Source organism: Schistocerca americana, chromosome 8 (genome assembly GCF_021461395.2).
Source record: "Schistocerca americana isolate TAMUIC-IGC-003095 chromosome 8, iqSchAmer2.1, whole genome shotgun sequence".
Lineage (NCBI taxonomy): Eukaryota > Metazoa > Arthropoda > Insecta > Orthoptera > Acrididae > Schistocerca > Schistocerca americana.
The window spans coordinates 524,681,509-524,707,407 of NC_060126.1; the positions used below are offsets into that span (position 1 = coordinate 524,681,509).

At 43.0% G+C, this 25,899-nt stretch overlaps 1 protein-coding gene across 1 annotated transcript in view; it reads left to right on the forward strand.

Annotated features, from left to right (window-relative positions):
• The first annotated feature begins 1,943 nt into the window (after nt 1–1,943).
• The window catches only part of LOC124545964 (uncharacterized transmembrane protein DDB_G0289901-like), a 54,018-nt gene continuing 30,062 nt past the window's right edge, over nt 1,944–25,899 (forward strand). Inside the window, exons 1-3 of the mRNA XM_047124929.1 lie at nt 1,944–2,004; nt 2,125–2,493; nt 25,117–25,527. Coding sequence (XP_046980885.1) covers nt 1,944–2,004; nt 2,125–2,493; nt 25,117–25,527 — 841 coding nt within the window. The remainder of the gene's footprint in view (nt 2,005–2,124; nt 2,494–25,116; nt 25,528–25,899) is intronic.

A 25,899-nucleotide genomic window follows, 5' to 3' on the forward strand; every position in this document is an offset into this window, starting at 1 on the left:
TAACAGGTGACGAATCGTGGACATTCCAGTACGACCTGGAGATGAAAGCCCAGAGCTCGGAGTGGCACACACCGGCATCCCCGCTGCCGAAGAAAGCAAGAATGTCAAAGTCCCGCATCAAGACAATGCTGATTGTGTTTTTCGACAAGCGGGGGTTAATTCACAAAGAGTTTGTGCCTCAGGGGAAGACTGTCAATGTCGAATTCTACAAAGAAGTCCTTCAGCGATTGCACAGAGCCGTCAAACGGAAGCGACAGGACCTTGCTCAACGCTGGCGTCTCCACCACGACAACGCTCCAGCGCACACAGCATTCCTCGTGACCTCCTACTTGACCCGAATTGGAGTTGAAGTTTTGCGACAGCCACCATACAGCCCTGACTTGAGTCCTCCTGATTTTTTCCTATTTCAGAAGGTCAAAAGATGCCTGAAGGGTCGTCGTTTCGACGATATTCCGAACATCCAACGTGCTGTCACGAAGGCACTAACTGGGATAACTCAAACGGACTACAGTGGGGCCTATGAAGCTTGGAAAACGCGCTGGCAACGTTGTGTCGACGCCCAAGGCGAGTACTTTGAAGAATATTAACGTTTTGTACAAAATGGATCAATAAATTTGTTTTTCTACACTGAGTCTCGTAACTTATCTGCCACACCCTGTTTACTGTTGGAGTACGACAAAATGGTGGGAATGTAAGTGTTACACCCCCCTACATTTCTCATCATGCAGGATTCGCAGCATCTCAGGAACAGACAATGGAGGACCGGCCACTGGAAGTTTGTGGGTAGGTACAGCATTTACTGTCTGGAGTATATACGAAATTGTAGCGAGTACACCCAGTAATGTGTACTTTCAGTGGCTGGTACTTTTTACGATGTGTATTATTTAGAATTTTAACTTGCAGGAAGAAGGATTTGTGCATTCACATGTACAATTGTTTAGATCTAACTTCGATATCAGCATGACCATATGAGCACAGAAAATGTGTTATCAGATCTTTGAACTCTGTCTGATGCCACCCGTTCTAAACAGCATTAATCGAACTTTCTCATTTCAGTTCTTTCCTAGTGTATTCTACTAAGTGCGGTGGGGGTCCACAGAATAAAGTTCCTGTCCAACTATGGAATTTTTGGTTGTTTTGACGCAAGTATGCAGCACTCGTCAAATTCTGCAGGTGACACCCACAGAATCTTGCTCAACAAAACTGTGTGTGGGAGGAATGAGTCTGTTGATATACTTATGAATACCTCCAAAGCAAAACTAGCTGCTACCAAGTATCTAATCTAGGCACACAGCAAGATTGTTTCAGTTTAAATTTCATTCAAAACGTGATCGATCTGTGAATCTGTAATCCTGTGCTCGACTTTCCAACATCTCAGCACAATCATAGCTAGAAAAGAGATTTTTATCTGTTTGTACATTAGTAATAATACTCCATTCGTTCCTTTCCCTTCTAAACAACAACGTTTTCTTTTCTTGTCAACTAGCACTGCAGTATAATTGGCAAATGGAAAATTAGTTGGGATGAATTTTGAAGTACTAGCGGGCTATAAGCTTATGTATTACAGATTACATTAAAAAGTATCCACACACATGTAAGTGTCGTGTCTCTACACGCATACATCAGCATAGTTAGAAGTAGACACAGTATATAACACATAAAATTTCGTTTTTATTTAATCAAAAGTATAATAAGAACAAATGATATATTTCACTGAAATTCAGAATATTGCGACGCGAATCATGTTGTAGCTGGCAGCAGGACTGGTGACAGAACGCGTGTTGTGTCTGGCAGCAGGACTGGTGGCGCAGCGTGTGCTGAATCCGGCAGCAGGACTGGTGACACAGCGTGTGCTGTATCTGGCAACAGGATTGGTGCCTTGATGGGTGTTGTATCTGGCAACAGAACTGGTGACAGGATGCATGCTGTAGCAGGCAACGGGGATGGCGGATGCTATTTGTGTGGAGGCTGACGGCGATGCTTTGGACACCAACTGCTCTAAAGGTAACGAGGCTACACGTTTTGTGGTTAGATAGGCTGCTGATGAAGTAACTTCTGTTTTGCCTGCGGATGAGGCTCGAAGAATTGCTCTTGTTGTGGGTGGCAACGCCACTTCAATTGTAGGTGCCGACGTCACTTGTGTCATGCCTGATGAGACTTGTGTTGTAGATGGGGACGTGGCGGGAGATGCCACGTGTGTTGCAGCTGCTGGTTCAAGTTGTGTTGTGGATGGCAATACGGCTGGACACTCCAGTTGTGTTGTGGCCTCCTTGGCCACTCCTGTTGTGGCTGGTGACGCGGCTGGTGCAACCACTTGTGGTGCAGCTGCTCGTTCAAGTGGTACTGTGGATGGTGACGCGGGTGGAGACGCCTCTTCTCTTGTGGCTTCTGCTGGCTCTCCTCCTGTGTCCGGCAACGTGGCTGGCGATACCTGCAGCGTTGCAGTGGGCGACGTGGCTGGTGACGCCGCTGTTGTAGCTAATGCTGGCTCCTGTGAGAAAAAGATATAATGGATGATGTTAAGATGTTGATAAATGTGTTCCATGTGATACAAATTGAGAGAAGATCCATTCACAATAATTTAGATCGTGAAAGTAATATTATATATTGCCAGTTCTTTGGTACATCTATTCAGTACATACTTAAATCGAATGAAAGTACGAATTATTTATCTGTCAATATAGTGACATTATAAATACTGTGAGATTATATTGGTGTATAAATTATTCTCATGCATTTTCTTTGTCCGGGTTGGATCTTTAAGAGCTTGTTATTCTGAATAGTAATCTATACATTAGCAAAAGACTATCACTGCTCAACTTTCCACACAATGATACAGTCTCATTCACAACATGATGTTGTGATGTCTCCCAATCGCTCGATGTGGAACTCAGAACGTAGTCTAAAGGAAGCAGTAATTCAGAACACCACTTTTTATCCCAGTCACTAGCTAATAAAGATTGCCAAGGTTTCACAGAATACCCAATTGTGATAGATGATGAAAATAGCGCTTTTAACTCAAGTAGTGTGCTCCGTCGATGCCTCTCAGAAGGCAGGCGCCACGGCGCCCCTCACCTCCATGCTGTCCAGTGGGTGGCCAGGGGCGGTCTTCTCCTCCTGCGGCTCGTCTGCCTCTCTCCCCTCCCCAGTGGTACAGCAGGGCAGCCACCGGCGAAACCGGCGAAACATCTTCTGCAGGAAAGAAACACACTAAGTATTGTCCGACATTGTGTGTGAATGAGGTGTTCCTTCAACGCACCACACTTGGAGTAGACTATAACGCATAGATGTAACTGTTGAAACGTACCAGTCTAATTACAGAGTTAGATGGGTCGAGGGATAATTTATCTGTTATGTAGCATGACACAGTATAATGTGAACTTCAACTGGGATTATATTAAAGAAGGTATCTAGAGCCACCGCCTACTACTTATTTACCTCGCACATTTGTTTCCATCGAAAAAAATCAGTTAGTGGATAGGCTTCAGTTCAGGAAAAATATATGGAATTTTGATATAGCTTGATAATCCTTGATTAGTTCTGCAGGAGAATCAGATTGTTAAGTGCTCTTAAATATATTAAAAATCATACACGTCTGGGCTAATCTGGAATGCGAGGAGCTTGACAGGGAACTGAATAAATACCGGATGAGTCACTGAATGTCAGCAACGGCATTTCTTTTAGGATTAAATCTTGAAAAGGGAAGCGCACGAACAAACCTTAATTTACCGTGGACTGTTAGTACTGAATATTGCCGGTAAAAACGACTCAGAAACATATATGAATCGCACGATCATTTGAAACCAGGAGTGGCGTGGAAGATATGGACTACATACACATAAATATTGAGACTAACCATTCATACACAGAATAAAGTTTTTCGTAATTTAATAAATGAAACATATAAATGGGGTTACAGAGAGAAAAGCCGATGGTCGAATAATTTAATAGAAAATTATTCCAAAATTAATAAAAAGAATTTCGTTAGACGCCTATGAAAATAATGAACCCGAACTACGTTCTATGTTTTTCAAACGAGAAGATGTATATTCCTACCTCTACGAGCAAATGCTTTGTCTGAAAGCATAATGTTTGTGTCTTGTATTATTGTGTGTATCTTGTACTATTTCCAAAGCAGTTGTAGCAGCTTTATGTCTAATTTTGGACTACTTAATGTAATTCGATCCTGTGTGTGCGAAATTGTCTGTCTTACGGCGGACAAGGACAGAAAGGATCACTTATTACATACCTGTTCCGAAGAACTGGTGTCCGGCTGGAAAAATGGACGTTTAGGCTTCTTCTCAGATGGTAATACGAAGCTTTCACAACTTTCTTCTTTACGTTAACTGTTAAGATACGCTTTTTTCAGAACACCTCGAGACAATACTAGAGCGCACGAGAACTATACGGACTCGCAATGTTCCTGGGCAACGGCACAGATCGCTTCAAGCGACACTGCATTGTTGACAGGCAACCCAGATGACGATACATGCGCTGTTAACTGACAGTTGCTACACAATGTTTCAGTGTCCATATATTATAGCATTTTAATACGCGTGTCTCATTTGAACATAAGTGCAAATTAAAGGGAAAAATTATTGCTTCAAATACGAAATATGCCAATGCGATTTCCGAAAATACACCTACGTCTACATCATACTTCGCAAGCCACCTGATGGTGTGTGGCGTACCACTATCTGATCCATCCAAGTCTGTTCCACTCGCGAATAGTGCGTGAAAAATGTAATTCTTTCACATACTGAACTACAGAACAACTTTTACGGGACTTTAGTAGTCCAACTCATGACCAGTGAAAATATGTTTGTCAATTTTTTGTAGTATTGTGTTGCCTACGCTACTAAAAGATTCCTTTATAGAGTTGGATTTTAATAGCTGTAGTCAACGACAGAGGAGGAGCTTAGATGTCTTTTACTGTATTTGTTCAAAAATGGTTCAAATGGGTCTGAGCACTATGGGACTTACCAGTCCCTAGAACTTGGAATTAATTAAACCTAACTAACCTAAGGACATCACACACATCCATGCCCGAGGCAGGATTCGATCCTGCGACCGTAGCGGTCGTGCGAATCCAAACTGTAGCGCCTAGAACCGCTCGGCCACACCTGCCGGCTACTGTATTTGTATCTAACTGCATACAAGCTTATGTTATACGAAATGATGCAACTTGTTACTACAGACGTGCACTACCACAAGGGAACCCTACGGCCAGTTTATCTGTAGCCCCAGATTATGGTTTCGCTGTGGTTACTGAAGTACGAAAACTAATTTAATTCTTATCCGAGTGTGAGCGACGCCGTGTGTTCTGGAAACGAATGCATGACCATTGAAAATATGTTTGTCAATTTTTGTAGTAATGTATTGCCTTATGCTATTAAAAGATTCCTTTATAGAGTAGGATTTCAATAGATGGAGTCAACGACAGAGGAGCTGTCTACATGTCTTATACTGTATTTGTATCTAATTGCATAAAAGACAGTGTTATACGAAATGTTGGCAACATGTTACTACGGACGTACGTTGTCACACGGGAACCCTACGGCCAGTTTGCCTGTGAGCCCAGCTTATTGTGTCGCTGTGGTTACTCAAGTACGAAAGCTGGTTTAATTCTTATCCGAGTGTGATCGAGGCCGTGTGTTCGGGAGGCGAAAAGAACAGAAACGGTTCATTCTACTGATATTAGAACAATTACTGCAATTAATTCTTTCTCGTTGGTAGTACTATGTTCGTTGAACTGAAATTTATGTATGTGAGTTGCGAAATATTCAATAAGATTAATTTGGATGTCGGTGCAAATGCTTATGCCCAGACATAACATAGGAAGTCATTGAGAAGTCTAGATGAACTCAGAGGAGAAAATTGCTATTTCACAATAATGGCGCCAGCAGTTTCACGAGTTTCCGATGTGAAAGGTACTCCCACCCACTGGCCCACACTTACAAATTCATAGACACAAACACGGCTCACACGTTTTGATGAGCGTTTCATCAGGGGAGACAATAATGTGCAAATGTAGCGGGAATTAATGTTTTGCCATTTTAAATAAATATCTTAATATAATATGTGTAATATTGTCCCTGTTTTCTATATTTTGCCTTCTCGTATCACAAAGTAGTTTACTGGCTATCTTGATAGCACTAAATAATACGCATAAAAAGGGGAAAAAATGAGGATCGTATACCGTGAAATGAGATGATCTTCAACTCTAGTGATGCAATTAGAGGCCCGTCCCCCCATAAGGCGGTCGGTCTTGGAGGCAGCTCACTACTGAGAGATGCTCTCACAATTTACCACTTAGGTGGTACTCCGTCATGTTCAAAAATGAAATACTAATAAAGCCATATCGGCGATATTTAGGTAACAAAATTCCTGTAATCGTCTTCTCCGCAAAAAAAAAACGCTGCTTAAACGTGTTCTCGAACAACGACACAGAGCACATGAAGTTCTGGAGAGCCTTCGTCATGTTTGTCTATTTGCTGTTTACCCATATTCTGTCGCTACACTTCTCTTGTTTAACAAAAGTTACCCTCATCACTGAACACTAAACCACAAAGGGCATTGTTATCTTCCATCTCAACGCACAGACCGAATTCACAAATCTGAACACGTTGTTTATTGAAATCAGAATGGCATGTTTGCAGTTGAAGGCTGTATTGCGTGAAACTCGAATATCGTCGCAAATCACGCCGTACGGAATGCGGAACAGTTAATTCCCGATTGTTATGTAGAATAAACTGCTACGGATCACATTTAAAACAAGAAAGGAAAATTAGAGAACTATACTTAACACTCTGATGACGTGCTCTGCGCCTTGCTGATGCGTACAGGGCGGCCCTCTCACAGACAAGAAGAGTGTCGAAATAATGGTACAAATCGTGCGATCGCTTTAGTTATAGAAGATGCAGTATCGCATTCTTGGAGGAAACCACGTTGCACCGTGGTAAATGAATTGTGACAGCTGAAGCGGGGAAGGCAATACGCTGTTTGTTGCCTGTTATCTCTATCCAGATTTCTCGCTTGTTGGGTAATGGATGAGCGAATGTACGAGTTAGGTTGTCGAAGGAGAATTCCTGCTGCAAGTACAGGAACCGGCAACTTACAGTAGCCACCAATGTATACTTCCAGATTCGAAGTGCAAGTTAAATTTCATCCCAAGTTTCTATATTAATTTGGGTAATAAATAAAGAGCGTTGAAGTAAAAAAAAATGTAGCGTTACAACTCTCGGTCTGAGTGCATAATACCTACTACACCTTTAACAAACAGAATTTTTATCCGAAAATAAATTAAATAACACAGCACCATATATAATAACATAGCGTGTGAAAATGCAGCCATCAGCAAGCAGAGAAGTAACAGAAAGTAGATCGCATCACAGTATTAAGGTATGCAAAACAAGGGGTACTGTAACTGATGACTTATTTAAGCTTTTGGGAAACCGTTCCTGAAATTCTGTAAATGTAGCTAGGTACGTTATATTAACATGAACGCATTCACCATGCGTGTAATTGTCATCTCTCAGGTCATGGAAGGTGTTTGTGCTGGGAATCAAGAGACTACTGAATGGACCACTGCGTCTACATTCTTAGACAATTGTATTGTTTATCAGTTTAAAATCTAATCAGTTACTGTCACCTCAAGAATGCATAAGTGCTGTGGTAAAAAATGGGAAGTCCACATCATTTTCTCTGCGATTATAGCTCTGCACTGACATTATATCACCAGGGAATTACTTTTCATGCGTTACTGGGAACTGTGTACCCGAATTGCTATTTAGATAATAGCCAGAAGTCGTATTTCCTGTTAGTAATTTCTTTAAGAAGATGTAAAAGCCAAGCTCTTTCTTTTTAGCGTGCATCTTCTCTATCCTCTGTCGCCCATTACATTACTATATTTCAAACATACAGCAACGATCTCAAGTGGATAATTTCAGTACTCTGTACTGAGACAGAAATTGCTCGTCAGAACACCCGAGACATAATACGATTTCTTTCTACCTCCCCTCCTCTTCACATGCGGGACCGCTGGTTAAACAATAGTGCATCTTCCAGTTCGCAAAGCTGGTAATTCGAACGTTTTTTTTTTCCGTTACGCCAGATGGGTAACCAGCTGCCTACGGTTATATGAGTTTTCCTTCTCTTATTACAAGTGATCCGTTGTAACATACCCAGCCTAGATGTTATTTGCCTCTTGGTCATCGTGAACAGGAGCAAGTTGTGGTAGCTTCCGGCTCCGCTCGATGTAGCCCGCCCAAAGCCACGAAGAGGCAGACCACTTCATATCTAACAGTTTCTTAGTTTGCTTGAGAATTATCTCTTTTAATTGCAATTTTACACAAAAATGTAGTTTATAATTTTGGTTTGGATGTAATAAAATAGCCAAATATAAAATTAGTCTACGATGTGAAACTCGCTTCAATTGTTAAGATGCGTAAGGAGATTAAAAAAAAGATAGGTCTGAACCGTGATTTGTTTTCAAAGAATATGATTGAGAATTTATTTTATTTGCTATCGATTCATCAAGAACATTAACACATTTAATCACACTATGTAAGTGTGGAAGTAGTTGCCAGGGAGTAACTGATGAAACCATAGTCAAAAATCCTCTAAACCAATGGGAAGTTATTCACTTTAATAGTGCCTAAAAGGCATTTTTTTTAAAAGAAACAGATTTAAAATTATAATCAGAAAGCATCCTCTAATTATCAAGTTACAATTTATTCAGAGGCAGAAAGAAACAAGTTTTGACTGTATGAGCTTTCGGGCAGAGAACGTTGCCGCTCCGTTTTGACACGGCCGTAGTTACGACCGCTCACAACAGCCTCTGAAAGACTATACTGGTGCAAATCTGCAACACACCAGATATCTTTAAACTAAGGGTTTTAACAATTTACACAAGCACACAAATTATGCAACCCCGTAGGAGGGACGGAAATGGTACAAAATACTAACAATTGCAGTATTAACCTTGCCACCGAAGGTACAACTTGATTTTAACTTCTGAGAAAAGACTTACAGTGAAAGGGTGGCAGCTTTATATACCTCAATGATCATTTAAATGAAAGTGCATGAAATGCAATCTTATATACATTCCACAAGGTTGGCCAAAAAAGATGGTCAACAGTACACAGATACCGCCTCTCAAGATCATAGGCAAGATCAAAATATATTTCAGGAATTAGGCCGTTACACTCCAAGCAATAATTTCGTTAACACACGATATCCGACAAACATGACAGAGGCAGCTCCGAACGACAGACAGACACTAACTACATAACAAATGCGGACGAGAGACAGACTAGCAAGCTGGGGACGAGAGGCTGACCCAGACTGACTGAGACTGACCCGGACTGAGCCCTGGCGAGCTCATAGCGACCCTTAGATGCACGTGGGCAACCTTTTCCCTTTCCCACCAGAGGGAGACACCAAATCTGCGATTGCCACAGCCGCACTACCTCCAGAAACGGAGGGCGACTGCTTCACACTACACGCTGCAGCGCGCTCTTCAAAACAGCAATTTTTACCAAGCCTCAAGGTCATAGGAAAGAACAATTACGGAGAAAAGCAAAGAGACGACCGATGATGCATCTAACAGAGCCAGTGAAAACGGAATACCTTCGAGTCTTGCAGTTTTGGTTCGAACTATTTTTTCTAAAACTACTTAGCTACATACTTGTTCAGTGTCACGTGTTTTTCGAATGTAAATTAATAGCTAAGTTGTTAGTATTATTGAAACTGTTTCCTCCATATAAACTGACATTGTGTACGCAATGCCGTATGTGTTTGTTAATTGTTATCTGTGTTGGTTAAATCAGGAGTGCTGCAATACAGATTTTACAGGTCAGTGGAGGTATAATGATTGCAAGATCGTTATAACAATTACGTTTACTATACTAAATACAATTAATGAAGGTTTTACATATTTATTGTGATTAATGACCACAAAACTATTAATGCTATTGTACTAATCTAAATACCACGTTATTCTAATTCATGTATAGTGTTGTCTACGTTCTGTGTCCTTCAAGCATTGACCGTGAAACATAATCATTTATTAATATCCACTTACCTCTGTTCCTGATTGGCTGTGTCATACCACCATCGAGACGTAAGTGTTTGATGTTCCGCCGCGTGCAGGTGACAGTGAAAAAGTATGAGTTCGGCTGAAGGTGTAATTTGGGCAGCGAGAGCTACACTTCTGACGCTCAGTGAGTGTGTACTGTCACCGAGATCAGGGCGGGGATAATAATAGCACATCAGCAGACACTTAACAAAACTGCTGGATCAGTAGTGGCAATACTGTGCGTAAAATGATATCAGCAACTCGTCACTACACATGAATGCAAACAACTGATTAATTACCAAAAATGGTTCAAATGGCTCTGAGCACTATGGGACTTAACATCTGTGGTCATCAGTCCCCTAGAACGTAGAACTACTTACACCTAACTAACCTAAGGACATCACATACATCCATGCCCCAGACAGGATGCGAACCTGTGACCGTAGCGGTCGTGCGGTTTCAGACTGAAGCGCCTAGAACCGCTCGGCCACAACGGCCGGCGATTAATTCTGATGAACATCTATGAACCGTACTTATAACATTGTCGAGAAGCACAAAGATTGAAAATAAGTGACAGATATTCCTTCACGTTGGTGCCTGTGTTTATCTTAATCACATACTCCCTTAATATGCTGAAATAAATGTGGAGCAGCGCAGGGTATATGATATTTCCTATGATTCAAGCTTATCTTGGCTAACTGCCCGTCTGGTTCGTCTGTACGACCTTGTTTCTATAAATTCGGCATACAGTGTATGCGATGTAGTGTCAGTAGCTGGGTTCACAGGTTGCCATTTGTCTGTGTCTTATGGATTCGTAGTGGTATTTACTTGTCGGGTTGTCATATGTAGTACGCAGAGCAGAAGGCTATGTTTAGGCGTTCATTGTTAGCCACAGGGGCACTCTGTTTGCTGACCGAGGTGTACCTTCCATGAAAGTCCATTAGGTACTGGCCATATCCTGCAAAAGAAATGCACCGTGGCTGGACGGCGGCGTGCATGGTGAATTTTCAGCTCTACTCGGATGTTGTGGAAAAAAAAGTAAAATCTAGAGCCGTTAACACTGGTTACCCACTCCGCCGCTACGCATTCACTTGTCACTGCCCCAGCTGCTCCTTGTCCCTTAAATCATGATCCGTAACTTCCATTATTTTGTCTACTTTTCCTCTCTGCAGGCAGTGTATCTAAGCTCGCTGACAGATTGTTAAGTCACTCGGGTATGTTCCGAGCACCAAGCGTAGTGCCTCCACTGACGTTGTGCTTAAATTCCCTGTCAGTCTCAGCACAACAGTTCTTTGACGTCATGTAACAAGGTTGTGTTAGTTACGAGAGAGAGAGACAGTGACCATGTGCACGCCGCGAAATGTTCTGCGGATCCACAAAACATGCACTATGTGATCAAAAGTATCCTGACATCCTGAAAAACAAACGGTTTTTGTATGAGGTGCATTATGCTGCCACCTACTCCCAGGTACTCCACATCAGCGACCTCAGTAGTCATTAGACATCGTGAGAGAGCAGAATGGGGCGCTTTACGGACTTCGAACGTGGTTAGGTTATTGGGTGTCACTTGAGTCATACGTCTGGACGCGTGATTTCCACACCCCTAAACGTCCCTAGGTCCACTGTTTCCGAAGTAATAGTGAAGTCGAAACGTGGCGGGACACTTACAGCACAACAGTGTACAGGCCGCCGACAGTTGAAGAGGGTCGTAATGTGTAATAGTCAGACATATATCCAGGCCATCAGACACGAATTCCTAACTTAATCAGGATTCACTGCAAATACTATGGCAGTTTGGCGGAAGGTGAGAAATCTTGGATTTCATGGTCGAGCGGCTGCTCTTAAGCCACACATCACTTCGGTAAATGCCAAACGATGCCTCGCTTGGTGAAAGGAGGGGAAACAATGGATAACTAAAAATTGGAAAAACGTTATTTGGAGTGAAGAATCACGGTACACAGTGTGGCGATCCTATGGCAGGGTGTGGGTATGGCGAATGTCGGGTGCACGTCATCTGCAAGCATGTGTAGTGCAACAGTGACATTCGGAGGCGGTGGTGTTATAGTGCGGTCGTGTTTTTATGGAGGGGGCTTTCTGCCCTTGTTGTTTTGAGTGGTACTATCACAACACAGGGCTACACTAATGTTTTAAGCACCTTCTTGCTTCCCACTGTTAAAGAATCTTTCGGGGATGGTGATTGCTCTTTCAACACGACCGAGCACCTGTTCATAATTCACTGCCTGTGGCGGAGTGGTTACATGGCACTAACATCCCTATAATGGACTTGAATGCACAGAGTCCCGACCTCAATACTAGAGAACACCTTTGAGATGTTTAGGAACGCCGACTTCGTGCGAGGCCTCACCGTCCGACATCGATACCTCTCCTCAATGCAGCACTCCGTGAAGAATGGGCTGTCATTCCTCAAGAAACCTTCCGACACGTGTTTGATCGTATGCTTGCGAGAGTGGAAGCTGTCATCAAGGCTAAGGCTGGGCCAACACCGCACTGAATTCCAGTATTACCGATGGAGTGTGAAACGAACTTGTAAGTCATTTTCTGCCAGGTGTCCGGATACTTTTGATCGTATGCCCGGTTAAATGTATCATCAATCGACTTTTTTCCGCGGAACCCGTATTTTGCTCTAATGGACTTTCTAAGATAACACATCCGTGGTTACAGGTATTCCAGAGTAAATATTTAACTAATTCGTAAATGAAATGGCTCTGAGCACTATGGGACTCAACTGCTGAGGTCATTAGTCCCCTAAAACTTAGAACTAGTTAAACCTAACTAACCTAAGGACATCACAAACATCCATGCCCGAGGCAGGATTCGAACCTGCGACCGTAGCGGTCTTGCGGTTCCAGACTGCAGCGCCTTTAACCGCACGGCCACTTCGGCCGGCCGTAAATGAAAAATCATCCGCTTACACTTCAGGAGTAAAGTTCATTTTTAGCAACGTCCTGTATGAAAATTGTTGCAACTAACCAACGCTTTCAGTAGGAAAAAAAACCTGCAGAATCAGTGTTGGAATATCTTGCTGTTCTAACAGAACTGAATGAAATCCATGTGTATGGAGAAGCATGACTTGCTTATCATATTGCTAATTACTAATGATCGCATGAACTGTATGCTGATTGCGAGTCTGAGGCCCTTACAGACACACACAGACACACACACACACACACACACACACACACACACACACACAGAGTGAATAAATGAAGCAACTGGCCTCATCCGCAGTGGCTAGTCTACATGTACTTTACACATGTAGATTAGTGGTTAATATCTGTGATACAGTGAAGCGACAGAGAAACTTGTATAGGCTTGCGTATTCAAACAAAAACTAAAAAACCAAATTTTGCTCTAACAAGCCACGAAGGTTCAACAATACCGACAGGTCGCCGTGTCATCCTAAGCCCATAGGCGTCACTGGATGCTGGTATAGAGTGGCATGTGGAGAAAAAACGCTCTCCCAGCCTTATGTCAGTTTACTGGGTACTCAAATACAGAAATATGTATACAGACAGAATACAGCGCTGCGGCCGGCTACGCCTATATAATACAACAATTATCTGACGCAGTTGTTAGGTCGGTTACTGCTGTTACAATGGTAGGTTATCAAGATGTAAGTGTGTCTGAGCGTGGTGTTATAGTCGGCGCAAGAGCGATGGGACATAATATCTACCAGGTAGCGATGAACTGGCCATTTTCCCGTACGACCATATTCGCGAGTGTACCATGAATATAAGGAATTCGCTAAAACATCAAATCTCCGACATCGCAGCTGCCGGGAAAATATACCGCAAGAACGGGACCGACGACGACTGAAGAGAAGCGTTCAACGATACAGAAATGCAACCCTTCCGCAAGAAACTGTAGATTTCAATGCTGTGCCATCAGTAAGTGTTAGCGTGCGAAACGTTCAACGAAACATCATTGATATGGGCTTTCCGAGCCGAGGGCCACTCGTGTACTCCTGATGACTGCACGACACAAAGCTTTACGCCTGCCCTGGGTGCGTCAACACAGTTTCAAATTGTATCGCATGGATGGACGTGTACGGGTAAGGACATAACCTCATGAATCCATGGACCCTGCATGTCAGCAGGGGACTGTTGAGGCTGGTGGAGACACTGTAATGGTGTGGGGCGAGTGCAGTTGGAGTGATGAGGGATCCCTGATACGTCTAGATACGACATTGACAGGTGTCACGTACGTAAGCATTCTGTCTTATCACCTGCATCCATTTACGTCCATTGTGCATTCCGACGGACTTCGGCAATCCCAGCAGGAAAATGAGACACCCCACACGTCCAGAATTGTTATAGAGTGGCTCAAAGAGCACTCTTCTGAGTGTTAACCTTCTGCTGACCACCACACTCCGCAGACATGAAAATTATTGTGCATATCCGGGATGCCTTGCTACTAGCAGTTCAGAAGAGATCACCACCCCCTCGTAGTCTTACAGATTTATGGACAGCCCTGCAGGATTCATGGAGTCAAATCCCCCCAACACTACTTCAGACACGTCACGTCGTGTTCCGACAATTCTGAATGCTTGCGGGGGCCCTGTACAATATTAGGCAGGTACAGCAATTTCTTTAGCTCTTCAGTGTAAGAAATGCAACTGTTTCTAACACACTGTTCATCAATGAGCGTATTAACGGGGTTCCACTTACACTTCCAACTGGACAGGGCTTCAGCAGCCACGCAGTTAAATTCTAATACTTACGTCCGTCTTGGTTCTCGTCCGCTGTCAGCAACTTTGCGCCAGCTTCTCAGCTATAATAGACAGCAGATTCCTAACATGGACCAGTTTACCGCGGGAACAACGCACAAGGCTGTGGTGCGCCCATTGATATTCCTAGCAATGGACAGCGCGCTTACGGAACATTTGCTCGTTTTGGACGGTATCCGGGCTTTTCGATTTACGATATCCGATTCAGTTTATTTTGTGTCTGATTTTGTGCCTTATCAACGGCTGAATTATGTTTACCAGGAATATTGTGCCCTTTTCTCCTGGGACTCAAGAAGGATGCTAATAACGTAGTGCGTATGCCATAAAAATCGACAGCGTGACCCCGTTTTTTCCATGCCAGGAATGTAACACTTCGCGCGCAAGTGAACGAAGAATTAGACAGATTGACCGCTTTAGGCGTCATGGAACCTATTTGATCCAGTCCCTGGGCTACAACATTAGTCATTATCAAGAAGCCGACGGCCATAATCCGTGTCTGTAGTGATGACTCTGAGCTGCCAGTTAATTCAAAGAAAGCGGTCGATACATACCCCCGTCTACGAAAGGGGCTAACCTGTGACGAAGCTGTGCATGCACAGTATTTTTCAAAAATAGATTTTTTGGAAGTACATTAACAACTATAACTTGATGACAAATTACGTCTGCTTCTTGTTATGAATATCCCGTAAGGCCTCTACATTTAAGACTGAAGTGTTTCTGGCGTTGTAAGCACCCCGGCCATTTTTCAACGCTATTTGGTGAAACTTACCCAACGAATTCACTGTTATATCAATCACCTCGACGAGAGTGTCGTTACCAGTCACACCAGCTAAGACCGTCTTCACAAACATAGTCTTTTGTTTCAGACATCATGTGCCGTAGGACTAAAGTGCAATTTGGAAAAGTCATATTTCTTGCAACCCTGAATACATTGGACATCTTATTTCTTGTCGGGGGATTCAGCCAACCGACAGCCACACACCGCCAGTTACGGCCCTTTCGCCCTGCGAATTTGAGAGGGTTCCAGGATTTCTTAGGCAAAGTCGCGAATTGCCTCAAGTTCCTTCAGCAAGCAGCTTTGGTTTAATTTCCTTGATATCAACCACTTAAGAAAAGTGCAGCGTTTGAGTGGACTCCTGCCTGAGACCACGCATTCCAGACCTTGAAGAACATCCACCGTTCTGCCTCGTGTTTGACCACTATCAGCTGGTCCTCTCTCTTTAGCCCCGTGGCAAACTTCCCGTATAACACAAGCCATCGACTTCAGAGTTGGGCCCTGTTCCTTAGTAGATGTAACAATGGTATTCAATTCCGCAAGTACCGTATCATTCAAACGTAGTCGCCCTTTCGCGTTTACTGATGGGATATGACCCTGGTTTCGATCAGGATGATGTTCTCTGCTTTTACCTCGACGAGGTAGCTTGCAGCAGTGTGTATAGATTCTCTATTACCAGTTCTTCCACTGCTCAAGCCGTCGCCGTCGACCCTGTTCTCCATTCAACTGCGGCAATATGTTCCGCAAGAAGGGCCACAAATTCCATCCACAATTATTGTCAGTTCAGACACAGACACGCGCTCGTCGATGGCGATTTTTTGTTGTGCGCAGTGAAAGGCTGTTCTACAAGGGATCGTTAGGGTTTCTCTCGGCACGACATTATTCACCTTCTGCATAAGGATCATTGCGACATTTCATTCACCAAGATGTTGGCTAGTCGCCATGTCTAATGCTTTGAATTAATAATGAATTTGAACATTTAATTACTGCTTTATCTAAATGCGCAGCGTTTCAGGCCGCTCCCCGGCAAAGCTGTTCACCATGGTCTGGGCTATCAGCGTTGTGAGTGGGTCCGTGTGGACTTCACAGACTCTCTCTTGGATGCTTGTTGATTGCTGGTCATTGACACTTACTCACGTTTCACAGAGCTACCAACCTCCACCTCAACATGGCAGAGCCTCTCACTCAGGTAATGTGAATCAAAGAGCTGCCCCACTCCTCGGTCAGTGACAACAGTCACAATTCTATTCTCAGACGCTTTTTGTGCACAGCATTGCATTCACCACATACGTGCACTTCTGTTCCACCTTCAATCGAACAAAGATGCAGAACACCTCATCTGCACTTTTAAGACACAACTAAAAAATTGTAATGGTAACGTCACAGGAGAAGCGATATATGAATAATCTATATGTCAAATCAGGAGCGCAAGAGTTAAAAGATATACTGGTAAGCATTTTATTATTTTTCTTAAGGTTCCTGGGACTTCAGTTGGAGCTGTGGGAGATTTGTATGGAGATAAATTATTAATTCCTATCTTAAATTTAAGCTTACACAGGGGCTATTCGGAAAGTAAGTTCGGTCGGTCGTGAAATAGGAACTACAGTGAAGATCAAAAACATTTTAAGTTCAACAGTAGGATAAACTTTCCAGCAACTGCTCTACATAGTGGCAGCTACGACTGACACATTTGTCATAGCATTGTAGCAGTTTTCCACAATACTGTCGTCTTAGAATTTTGCTGAATGTGTTTCCTGCCAATTCTCTACGCTGATCTGCGGCTTGTTGTCAACGACAAAATTTTGTCTTTATAGCAACGGCTCATGTGAGCAGATACAAAACTCAGAGGTAGCCAAGTCCCCGCTGTATGATGGGTGATCAAACACTTCCCATCAAATTTGCTGCAGGAACGTCCTCATTGCCCCTGCAGTGTGGGGCAGCGAAACGTCGTAAAGAAGGAAACGCATGACGATAACGCTGTGTGGGCTGCATAAAATCAGGCGAAATCTCTCACAGGCACTCATACATGGCGGAAGACACTGTTTTTTGTGCATCTTTAGGTGCTCACTGTGCACAGAGAACTGAAAAGATCGAAGTGACGCGATCGTTGGGCAGATCTATGCAAAGCTTCTGCAAACTTTCGTTGTGGTTTCCATTGCACGATCAAGCGGACCATACTTTCCGAGTAGCTCTCTCAGAACGCAATACGTCAAACTGTCTGCAACATGGTATGTTGTTTCCACATACATATATGCAGCTGGAATCGGAGAGGTGACAAGGCTCATTTTTAAAATTCTCAATAAAAGTAGGTGGGAACTGTCGAGGGTTTTTTCCAACTACATGTCTTAGTGGGATCCATTGCCATTTTTTTTTAATGTGTGTGATATCTTATGGGACTTAACTGCTAACGTCATCAGTGCCTAAGCTTACACACTACTTAACCTAAATTATCGTAAGGACAAACACACACATCCATGCCCAAGGGAGGAATCGAACCTCCGACGGAATCAGCCACACAGTCCATGACGGCATCGCCCCAGAACGCTCGGCTAATACCGCTGCGGATTTGCCATTTTAATCACGCGTATGTCAACAGCGCGTCTCCGCCACACCCCTCCCCACCCTGAAACCAAATTTTGTCCCTGTAGGTTCCAATCTGCAAACGAAAGTAAAAATTCGGTGGGGCAACCACGTTCAAGGGGAATACTACGCCATATAGCCTTTAGAGAATGGTTGTAACTTGCTGGGCTGTCAGCAATGTCAGCGTCTCCCGTCGCTCATTGCATTTAGAACTGTCATTTTCCACCGCAATATGGGTGGGAGTCATCGCCCCATGGGAAGGTGGTTTCATTGACGCGCTTTATGCAACCCCTGTCGCCTTCGTTTTAATTCTGAGCGGCGGTGTGTCTGAAATGTGTTCCTCGGCCAACCACAAGAAAACTCCATAATTTCAGTGATGGGTGTCGCGGTTGTGACCTCTATCTCAATGGCGTCAAACGAAAGAGTTAAACGTCCACTGTGGCAACGGACAGAAATGTTGTGAAATTTGTTGCGGATGTGACATCATTAAGCCATCTTACAGCTCATACGAACTTCTGAGCTGCGGCCTGTTTTGAAGTGTCATCGAGCCAAGGGTGACGTCGCATGGCGCCAGTTTTGCACCTTTATTGAAGAAGACTGTAGGCACTTTGAGCCACATTCCAAATTTCTGTGTCGTAATGTGTGTTAAGCATGGAATTTCGAAAACTGATCCTTTAATTCTATGGCACAGTGTATTTACCCATACTGACCTATGTTTATGAACTTCTTGTTGATCTGCTTTTACAAGTATACTTACCAGGTTGGTATGGCTGAATTTTGATCTTTTAATGACAATCAGTACTGAAACCTCTTTTTTTAAATGAGTGTGGCTGTACTTAAATTGCTGAATAACTGAGACCCACAATATCTTAGCGCTACGCAATCTGCCTGCTCATAAAAAAATAACCAGACTTCAAATAATTAATTCAAAAGAATGGCCCTGACTAAAGAAAATCCTAACAGTAACCAATACATTTCATTAAACACTTACCTCACAAAAATCTTCATTACGCGAACTACTCTAATACCGTGAGTGTCAATACTGTCAGCTAAATAGAAGACTCTAGCTACTAAAGCAACTAACTACTAACAGCATGTGGTTAGCAAAGGAAAGATTTTCTTGCAAACCAAATAATGTATTTTTTTTTACGATTATATTGTGACATCCAGTTGAGACACGGATATAAATCATAACTGACATCTAGAACAAAGGTATATAATCATGAATAATATTGAATCTCCGAGTCGAACGTGTACAGATTGTCAGCCTACGCTAACGCTTCAGACCTCTATCCTCCGTCAATGCTAACTTCTCACATCTAACATCCATCACTGCTGGCTGTTCACCTCCAACTGCCCAACAGTACTTCCATCACTGCTGTCGACTAACTTCCAACTGCATAACACTACTGGCAATTAACTTCCAACAACGAATCCAACCAGCCACAAAGTCTCTTACAAAGAAAGCGCAATCACAGATCCAATGAAAAGCGCTACACAGCGCTGCCAAAACAGATGCAGCCCACTTACAGTACCAGCAGTCATTTGCAATTTGATTCAGTATCTATCATTTCGATCCCACCCTCTTTGAAGAGTAATGTTATTCTGCTGTATTTTACCTTGAAAATATTTCCACGGCCTACGAAATACAGTAGACGTCTGGCTATATACGCTGGCAGCAGCAAAATGGACCCTATTTAATACACTTTCGATAAAATGAAGTCTTTCACTAGTTTGTCTTCCTGGATCACCTCGGGACTTGGGCTTATAATGTAGATGAATTCTGGTCCTAAATTTGTTCAACAATCTCATTATCTTGGATTACTATTTATTATGGCTGCTATTGTTGGATAGTACGTGTTCAGTTGATGTTGTGAGTGCTGTGTCTGGTCTTGTGTCGACACGCATATCCTCAAATCATCTGCAAACACTGTAAATACGATTTTCTTTCGTAATAAGGTAAGTAAGGTCTTGGAATGAGCTTTTAACTTTCGTTACCAGAGGTCCGACCGCAGTTGCGAGTTGGGCCGCCGACAATGGCCACCACCGAGGGCATGCCCACTTTATATGGTATGCCCCAGTTAGTGATTTTTTGACTGGGTCCTTCCAAAGATGACTCTCACAAGTGGTGAGTACCTGTTGCAGGTACCTAACTTCCTTACTGCTTTTAGCAGAAATCGGAGCAGAATTCCATAGAAAGCATTCGAAAAATAAACTGATATCACGCAGCACGTTGTTTCCCATGTATCCGTGGTGCCTGTTAGGTCATGGTATTCATTTACGGTGTGTGCTGCGGAGGTGTGGTAATCACGTTTTTCATAGTCTGCAGCAAGCATAATGGGGTCTGTTCAAAAATCAGGGTTTTACTGATGACACCGTAAAGTAAAATAAGCTAAATGCGTCTACGAGAATTAAAATATAGGTCACCAACAAAATGCACTTTTTATTTCCAAAACAAATAATTCGATGATCGTTGGCGGGTCTTTCTTGGCTACCTATATGATGGATCTCTCCTGGAATCTTATAGGGTGCTGTTGGTCTTGCCAAGGATCACTCCATATTCCAAAAATGAACAGCATAGAGTCAGAAGTGATGACACTTTGTGCAGGACGTGACCATCATTTTGCTGGACAATGCTCGAGCACGTTGAGTGCAAGCTTTTACAGATTTGTTTGACTGATGGGGCTGCTAAATGATCTACCACCTACTGCACGCCCCCGGACTTAAGCCCTCGTGAGTTCACTCCATTTCTAAACTGAAGGACACTCTTCACGGGATTCGCTTCAGAACTGCTACTAAAACGTCGGCCAGTAGCCCACGCCGCTCGAACTGTCAACATAACTGGCACTGCTAAGAGTATCCTGCGACTTCCACATCGCTGACAACGGGTTATACACAATGCTGGTGACGACTATGAGGGTCAGTAAGACTTCGAAACGAGTATCTATTTTGTACGAGCTGTAAATACATAGTTACGTATCACTGTTAAAATTCCATCCCTCGTAATAGCACTTCCGTGAATACTTAGCTGCCAGAAGTGTTGCCCGATTCTGCCAGAACGTCAACAATAACAATTTGAAAAACTGTTTCGAGGTTGTCATCTATGTCTACTGCAGTATACAACTCATGGAAACGTTGCAGCACTGCGCTTTTGATATAACAGTACTGTTATGTTGCGTCACTTCGTATCTTGTGTTCTTTTTTATTTTATATTTTGTCCTGTCCCATGTTAGGATTAAGTGGTACAGTGACATATTTTCCTCTTGGATAATACTGTCACCTCTAAACCTCACATCAAGATCTTCTAGTTTTCGTCTCTGCATTCACATATGCTACCTCTATATTGGTTAGTGATTATGTCTCGTGTGTCTTCGTACAATTCTCAGAGACACATGAAATAAAATGCTTCTCACTTTTGTTGTAACCACATTGTCTTCCCAATCTGCGTTGTTAGCATTTTGCATGCTCCATCCAACAGTTGAATCTGCGGGGATATTTCTTTACGGTAGTGACGTAGGCCCACGTGTTTCCACCACGGGTATTTCCTCGTCTCAGGCTAAGGTGGTATTTAACTTCTAATATGCTTTCCCACGAAAAGCTGTTGACTTTCGTAAAACGACTTTGGTAATATAAGTACAGAGGATGGAAAAATTTGTGGGCCACATTTCTGATGTAGTGATGTTAAATAACAAATCTTGTGAGATATAAATCCGGTCTTTCCTTCTCCCAGAAAGACTATTCACTTAGGTGTATAATAGTAAGTCCGCGTTTGTTGCCTCCCACGTGTCAATCAATCTTGAATTTCTAACCATATATTCAACTTCTACGCGTCTACCTGAATTCGGCTTTTGATAGTTTTTATAAACAACAGAGTTAAAATCACCATCAAATACGACTATGTTCGATGTCGTTGGGTCGTCCGCTGTGACCGAGCGGATCTAGGCGCTTCAGTCCAGAACCGTGCTGCTGCTACGGCCACAGGTTCGAATCCTGCCTCGAGCATGGATGTGTGTGTTCCACTTAGGTTAGTTAGGTTGAAGTAGTTCCAAGTCTAGGAGACCGATGACCTCAGATGTTAAGTCCCATAGCGCTTAGAGACATTTGAACCATTTAAAGAATAGAAAAGTAGTACTAGCGAATGGGAGATAACGACATTTATAACATGGGTATTCTTTTCTGCAGTTGCCCTATGTATGTCAATTGAAGAATAGAACACTAGTGCTACGGAAGACGAAAAATAGAGCCATACATAACATTTGTATCCTGCTCTTCAGTTGACCGGTGGATAAAGATCAGAATTCGGTACTGTGATTAACAACATGATGCAGATAACCCCTAATCCCCAAATCCCCAAATCCCCAAATGAAGAAAAACCGTGTGAAATCACTACGGAACCCTCTACAACATGATTTTCAATGAATGTAACCAAACGATTGGCAACTACTTTAAAAACTACTTCGTCACATCTTGAGCTCAAACTACAGCTTCCCAAACCCATTATCCTACGGGTGGTTCCCCATGTTGTAGTTCCTTTTGCCAAAATGCAACACGTCGATTTCGACTATTACACCCGGCCACCCAACTGCCCCCTGTACTTTAAATATTCCCTACAAACTTCCATACAAAAAGAGTACCAGTCTACAATTGTACGCTCACTCATGCGACATTCATGCACGCACAGCCACACAGGATGCCTCAAACACCAGCAATATTTAATTTTTATGATATCCCTCAAGGCGAGCTTAGACTTCTCGATCCATGTTCCGCGTCTAATCGACCGCCACAACCGATCTTTGCTGCAGCGCCATACGAATAAGTCGTGAGTACGGCGAGCGGACATACTTGTCTGGCGCGTATGTTCGTCGAACTCACGACATAGAACATAACCGGCAACAGGAAAATACATTTGTAAAAATCGAGTCATGGCCATCATGTCTAAGCCCATAGTCTCTTTTAAATCATTCAGGTTCATTGGAATAGATAAATCCATACCTACACTCTAAAACGAAAAAGAGAAAATGCTCATAAAACAAAAGACTATTGGTCGAAATTACCTCAAACTCAATAAGAATAAAATTAAGTACCGAATGAATTGCAAAACACCAATTACTGAAATCAATGCAAACGAAAGAAATTTTGCGAATATCTAACTCTGCCTTTTAAAACAACATTCATTTTTTTTATGTACAATGATGGCGCTTATCCGCAGCAGACAACCGATTTATCATCTATGGTTGGAAAGTAAAGACATTAATATGTATGAGCTACCTAGGAGGTCATTGGTCAAAGCTGACTGATTGTATCCCGTGCTTCAGTAGACCCTGCTGATCTGATGCCTTTATTGACGGTACTTCAGATAGAATTTTTCAGTGGTGTCAGTCGTTTACTCGTGAGAAGTAGTCAATCAGTCTCTGTTTCGTTTGTGGTTCAGTTGCGGTTGTACGTAATGTGAAGTACCGGTTCAGTGCGGGGGCTGGAGCAATGGAATCAGTTCAGCATTCATTTTGCCTACACCAAGGCCACGGCGGTTGTTTCATATGACAGCTGATCACTTCTGCTAACGGTTAATTTAAGCGCATGCCTGAGTTTTAACTCACAGCTTGACTTACTCTCATGGGGCGTACATTGCACTTCCGACGTGCAGAAACTCTACTGTGTACCGCTACGAAAGGAGCCACTGTAGAGGAGTTTCTATTTTTTTGTGCAATATGTTCGACTTGCCTTACTCGATACTTAAATTCGCAAGTGTATATGTTAAATAGCTCTTTAAACATTAAATTTGGGAATCAGGAAGGCATCAAGTGGAAACCTTGTTCGTTATAATGGGACAGTAGTTTTGTACACGAAAGCAATAGCGTGACTGACAACATTACATGTACCAGTAAAGGAGTAAAAAAATGTTATCCATATACTGTTGGAGTACGACAAACTGGTGGTAACGTAAGAGTTACAGCCCCCTTTATTTCTCATCAAGCAGTATGCGCAGCATCTCAGCAACAGACAACGAGGGACCAGCCACTTGAAGTTTGTAGGTAGGTACAGCATTTACTGTCTGGAGTATATACGAAATTGTAGCGCGTACACCCAGTAATGTGTACTTTCAGTGTCTGATATTTTTTACGATATGTATTATTTAGAATTTTAACGTGCAGGAAGAAGAATTTGTGGATTCACATGTACAATTGTTTAGATCTAACTTCGATATCAGCATGACCATATGAGCACAGAAAATGTGTTATCAGATCCTTGAACTCTGTCTGATGCCACCCGTTCTAAACAGCATTAATCGAACTTTCTCATATCAGTTCTTCCTAGTGTATTCTATCAAGTGTGGTGGGGGTCCGCGGGTTAAAGTTCCTGTACAACTATGGAATTTTTGGTTGTTTTGACGCAAGTACGCAGCACTCGTCAAATTCTGCAGGTGACACCCACAGAATCTTGGTCAACAAAACTGTGCGTGGGAGGAATGAGTCTGTTGATATACTTACGCATAACTCCAAAGCAAAACTAGCTGCTACCAAGTATCTAATCTAGGCACACAGCAACATTGTTTCAGTTCTCAGCACAATCATAGCCAGAAAAGAGACTTTTATCTGATTGTACATTAGTCGTAATACTCCATTCGTTCCTTTCCCTTCTAAACAACAACGTTTTCTTCTCTTGTCAACTAACACTGCAGTAGAATTGGCAAATGGAAAACTACTTGGGATGAATTTTGAAGTACTAGGGTTCTATGAGCTTATGTATTACAAATTACATTAAAATGTATCCAGACACATGTAAGTGTCGGGTCTCTACACGCATACATCAGCATAGTTAGAAATAGACACAGTATATAACACATAAAATTTCGTTTTCATTTAATCAAAAGTGTAATAAGAACAAATGATATATTTCAATGAAATTCAGAATCTTGAGACGCGAATCATATTGTAGCTGGCAGCAGGACTGGTGACAGAACGCATGTTGTGTCTGGCAGCAGGACTGGTGGCACAGTGAGTGCTGAATCGGGCAGCAGGACTGGTGACACAGCGTGTGCTGAATCGGGCAGCAGGACTGGTGGCACAGTGTGTGGTGAATCGGGCAGCAGGACTGGTAGCACAGTGAGTGCTGAATCCGGCAGCAGGACTGGTGGCACAGTGTGTTCTGAATCGGGCAGCAGGACTGGTGACACAGCGTGTGCTGAATCCGGCAGCGGGACTGGTGGCACAGTGAGTGCTGAATCCGGCAGCAGGTCTGGTGGCACAGCGAGTGCTGTATGTGGCAACAAGATTGGTGCCTTGATGGGTGTTGTATCTGGCAACAGGACTGGTGATAGGATGCATGCTGTAGCAGGCAATGGGGATGGTGAATGATATTTGTGTGGAGGCTGACGGTGATGATTTGGACACCAACTGCTCTAAAGGTAATGAGGCTACACGTTTTGTGGTTAGATAGGCTGCTGGTGATGTAACTTCTGTTGCGCCTGGCGATGAGGCTCGAAGAATTGCTCTGAATAGTAGTCTGTACATTAGCAAAAGACTATCACTGCTCGACGTTCCACACAATGATACAGTATCATTGACTACATGATGTTGCGATGTCTCCCAATCACTCGATATGGATCATGCCTGTAAGCTCACTTCTGCATTTACGAGAAGAGACGCGAGGATGCGCGTATCCACCTAGCAGCGTTTCATGGTGGCCTGTGTCCTACAAACTTATACTGACGATCCAAAA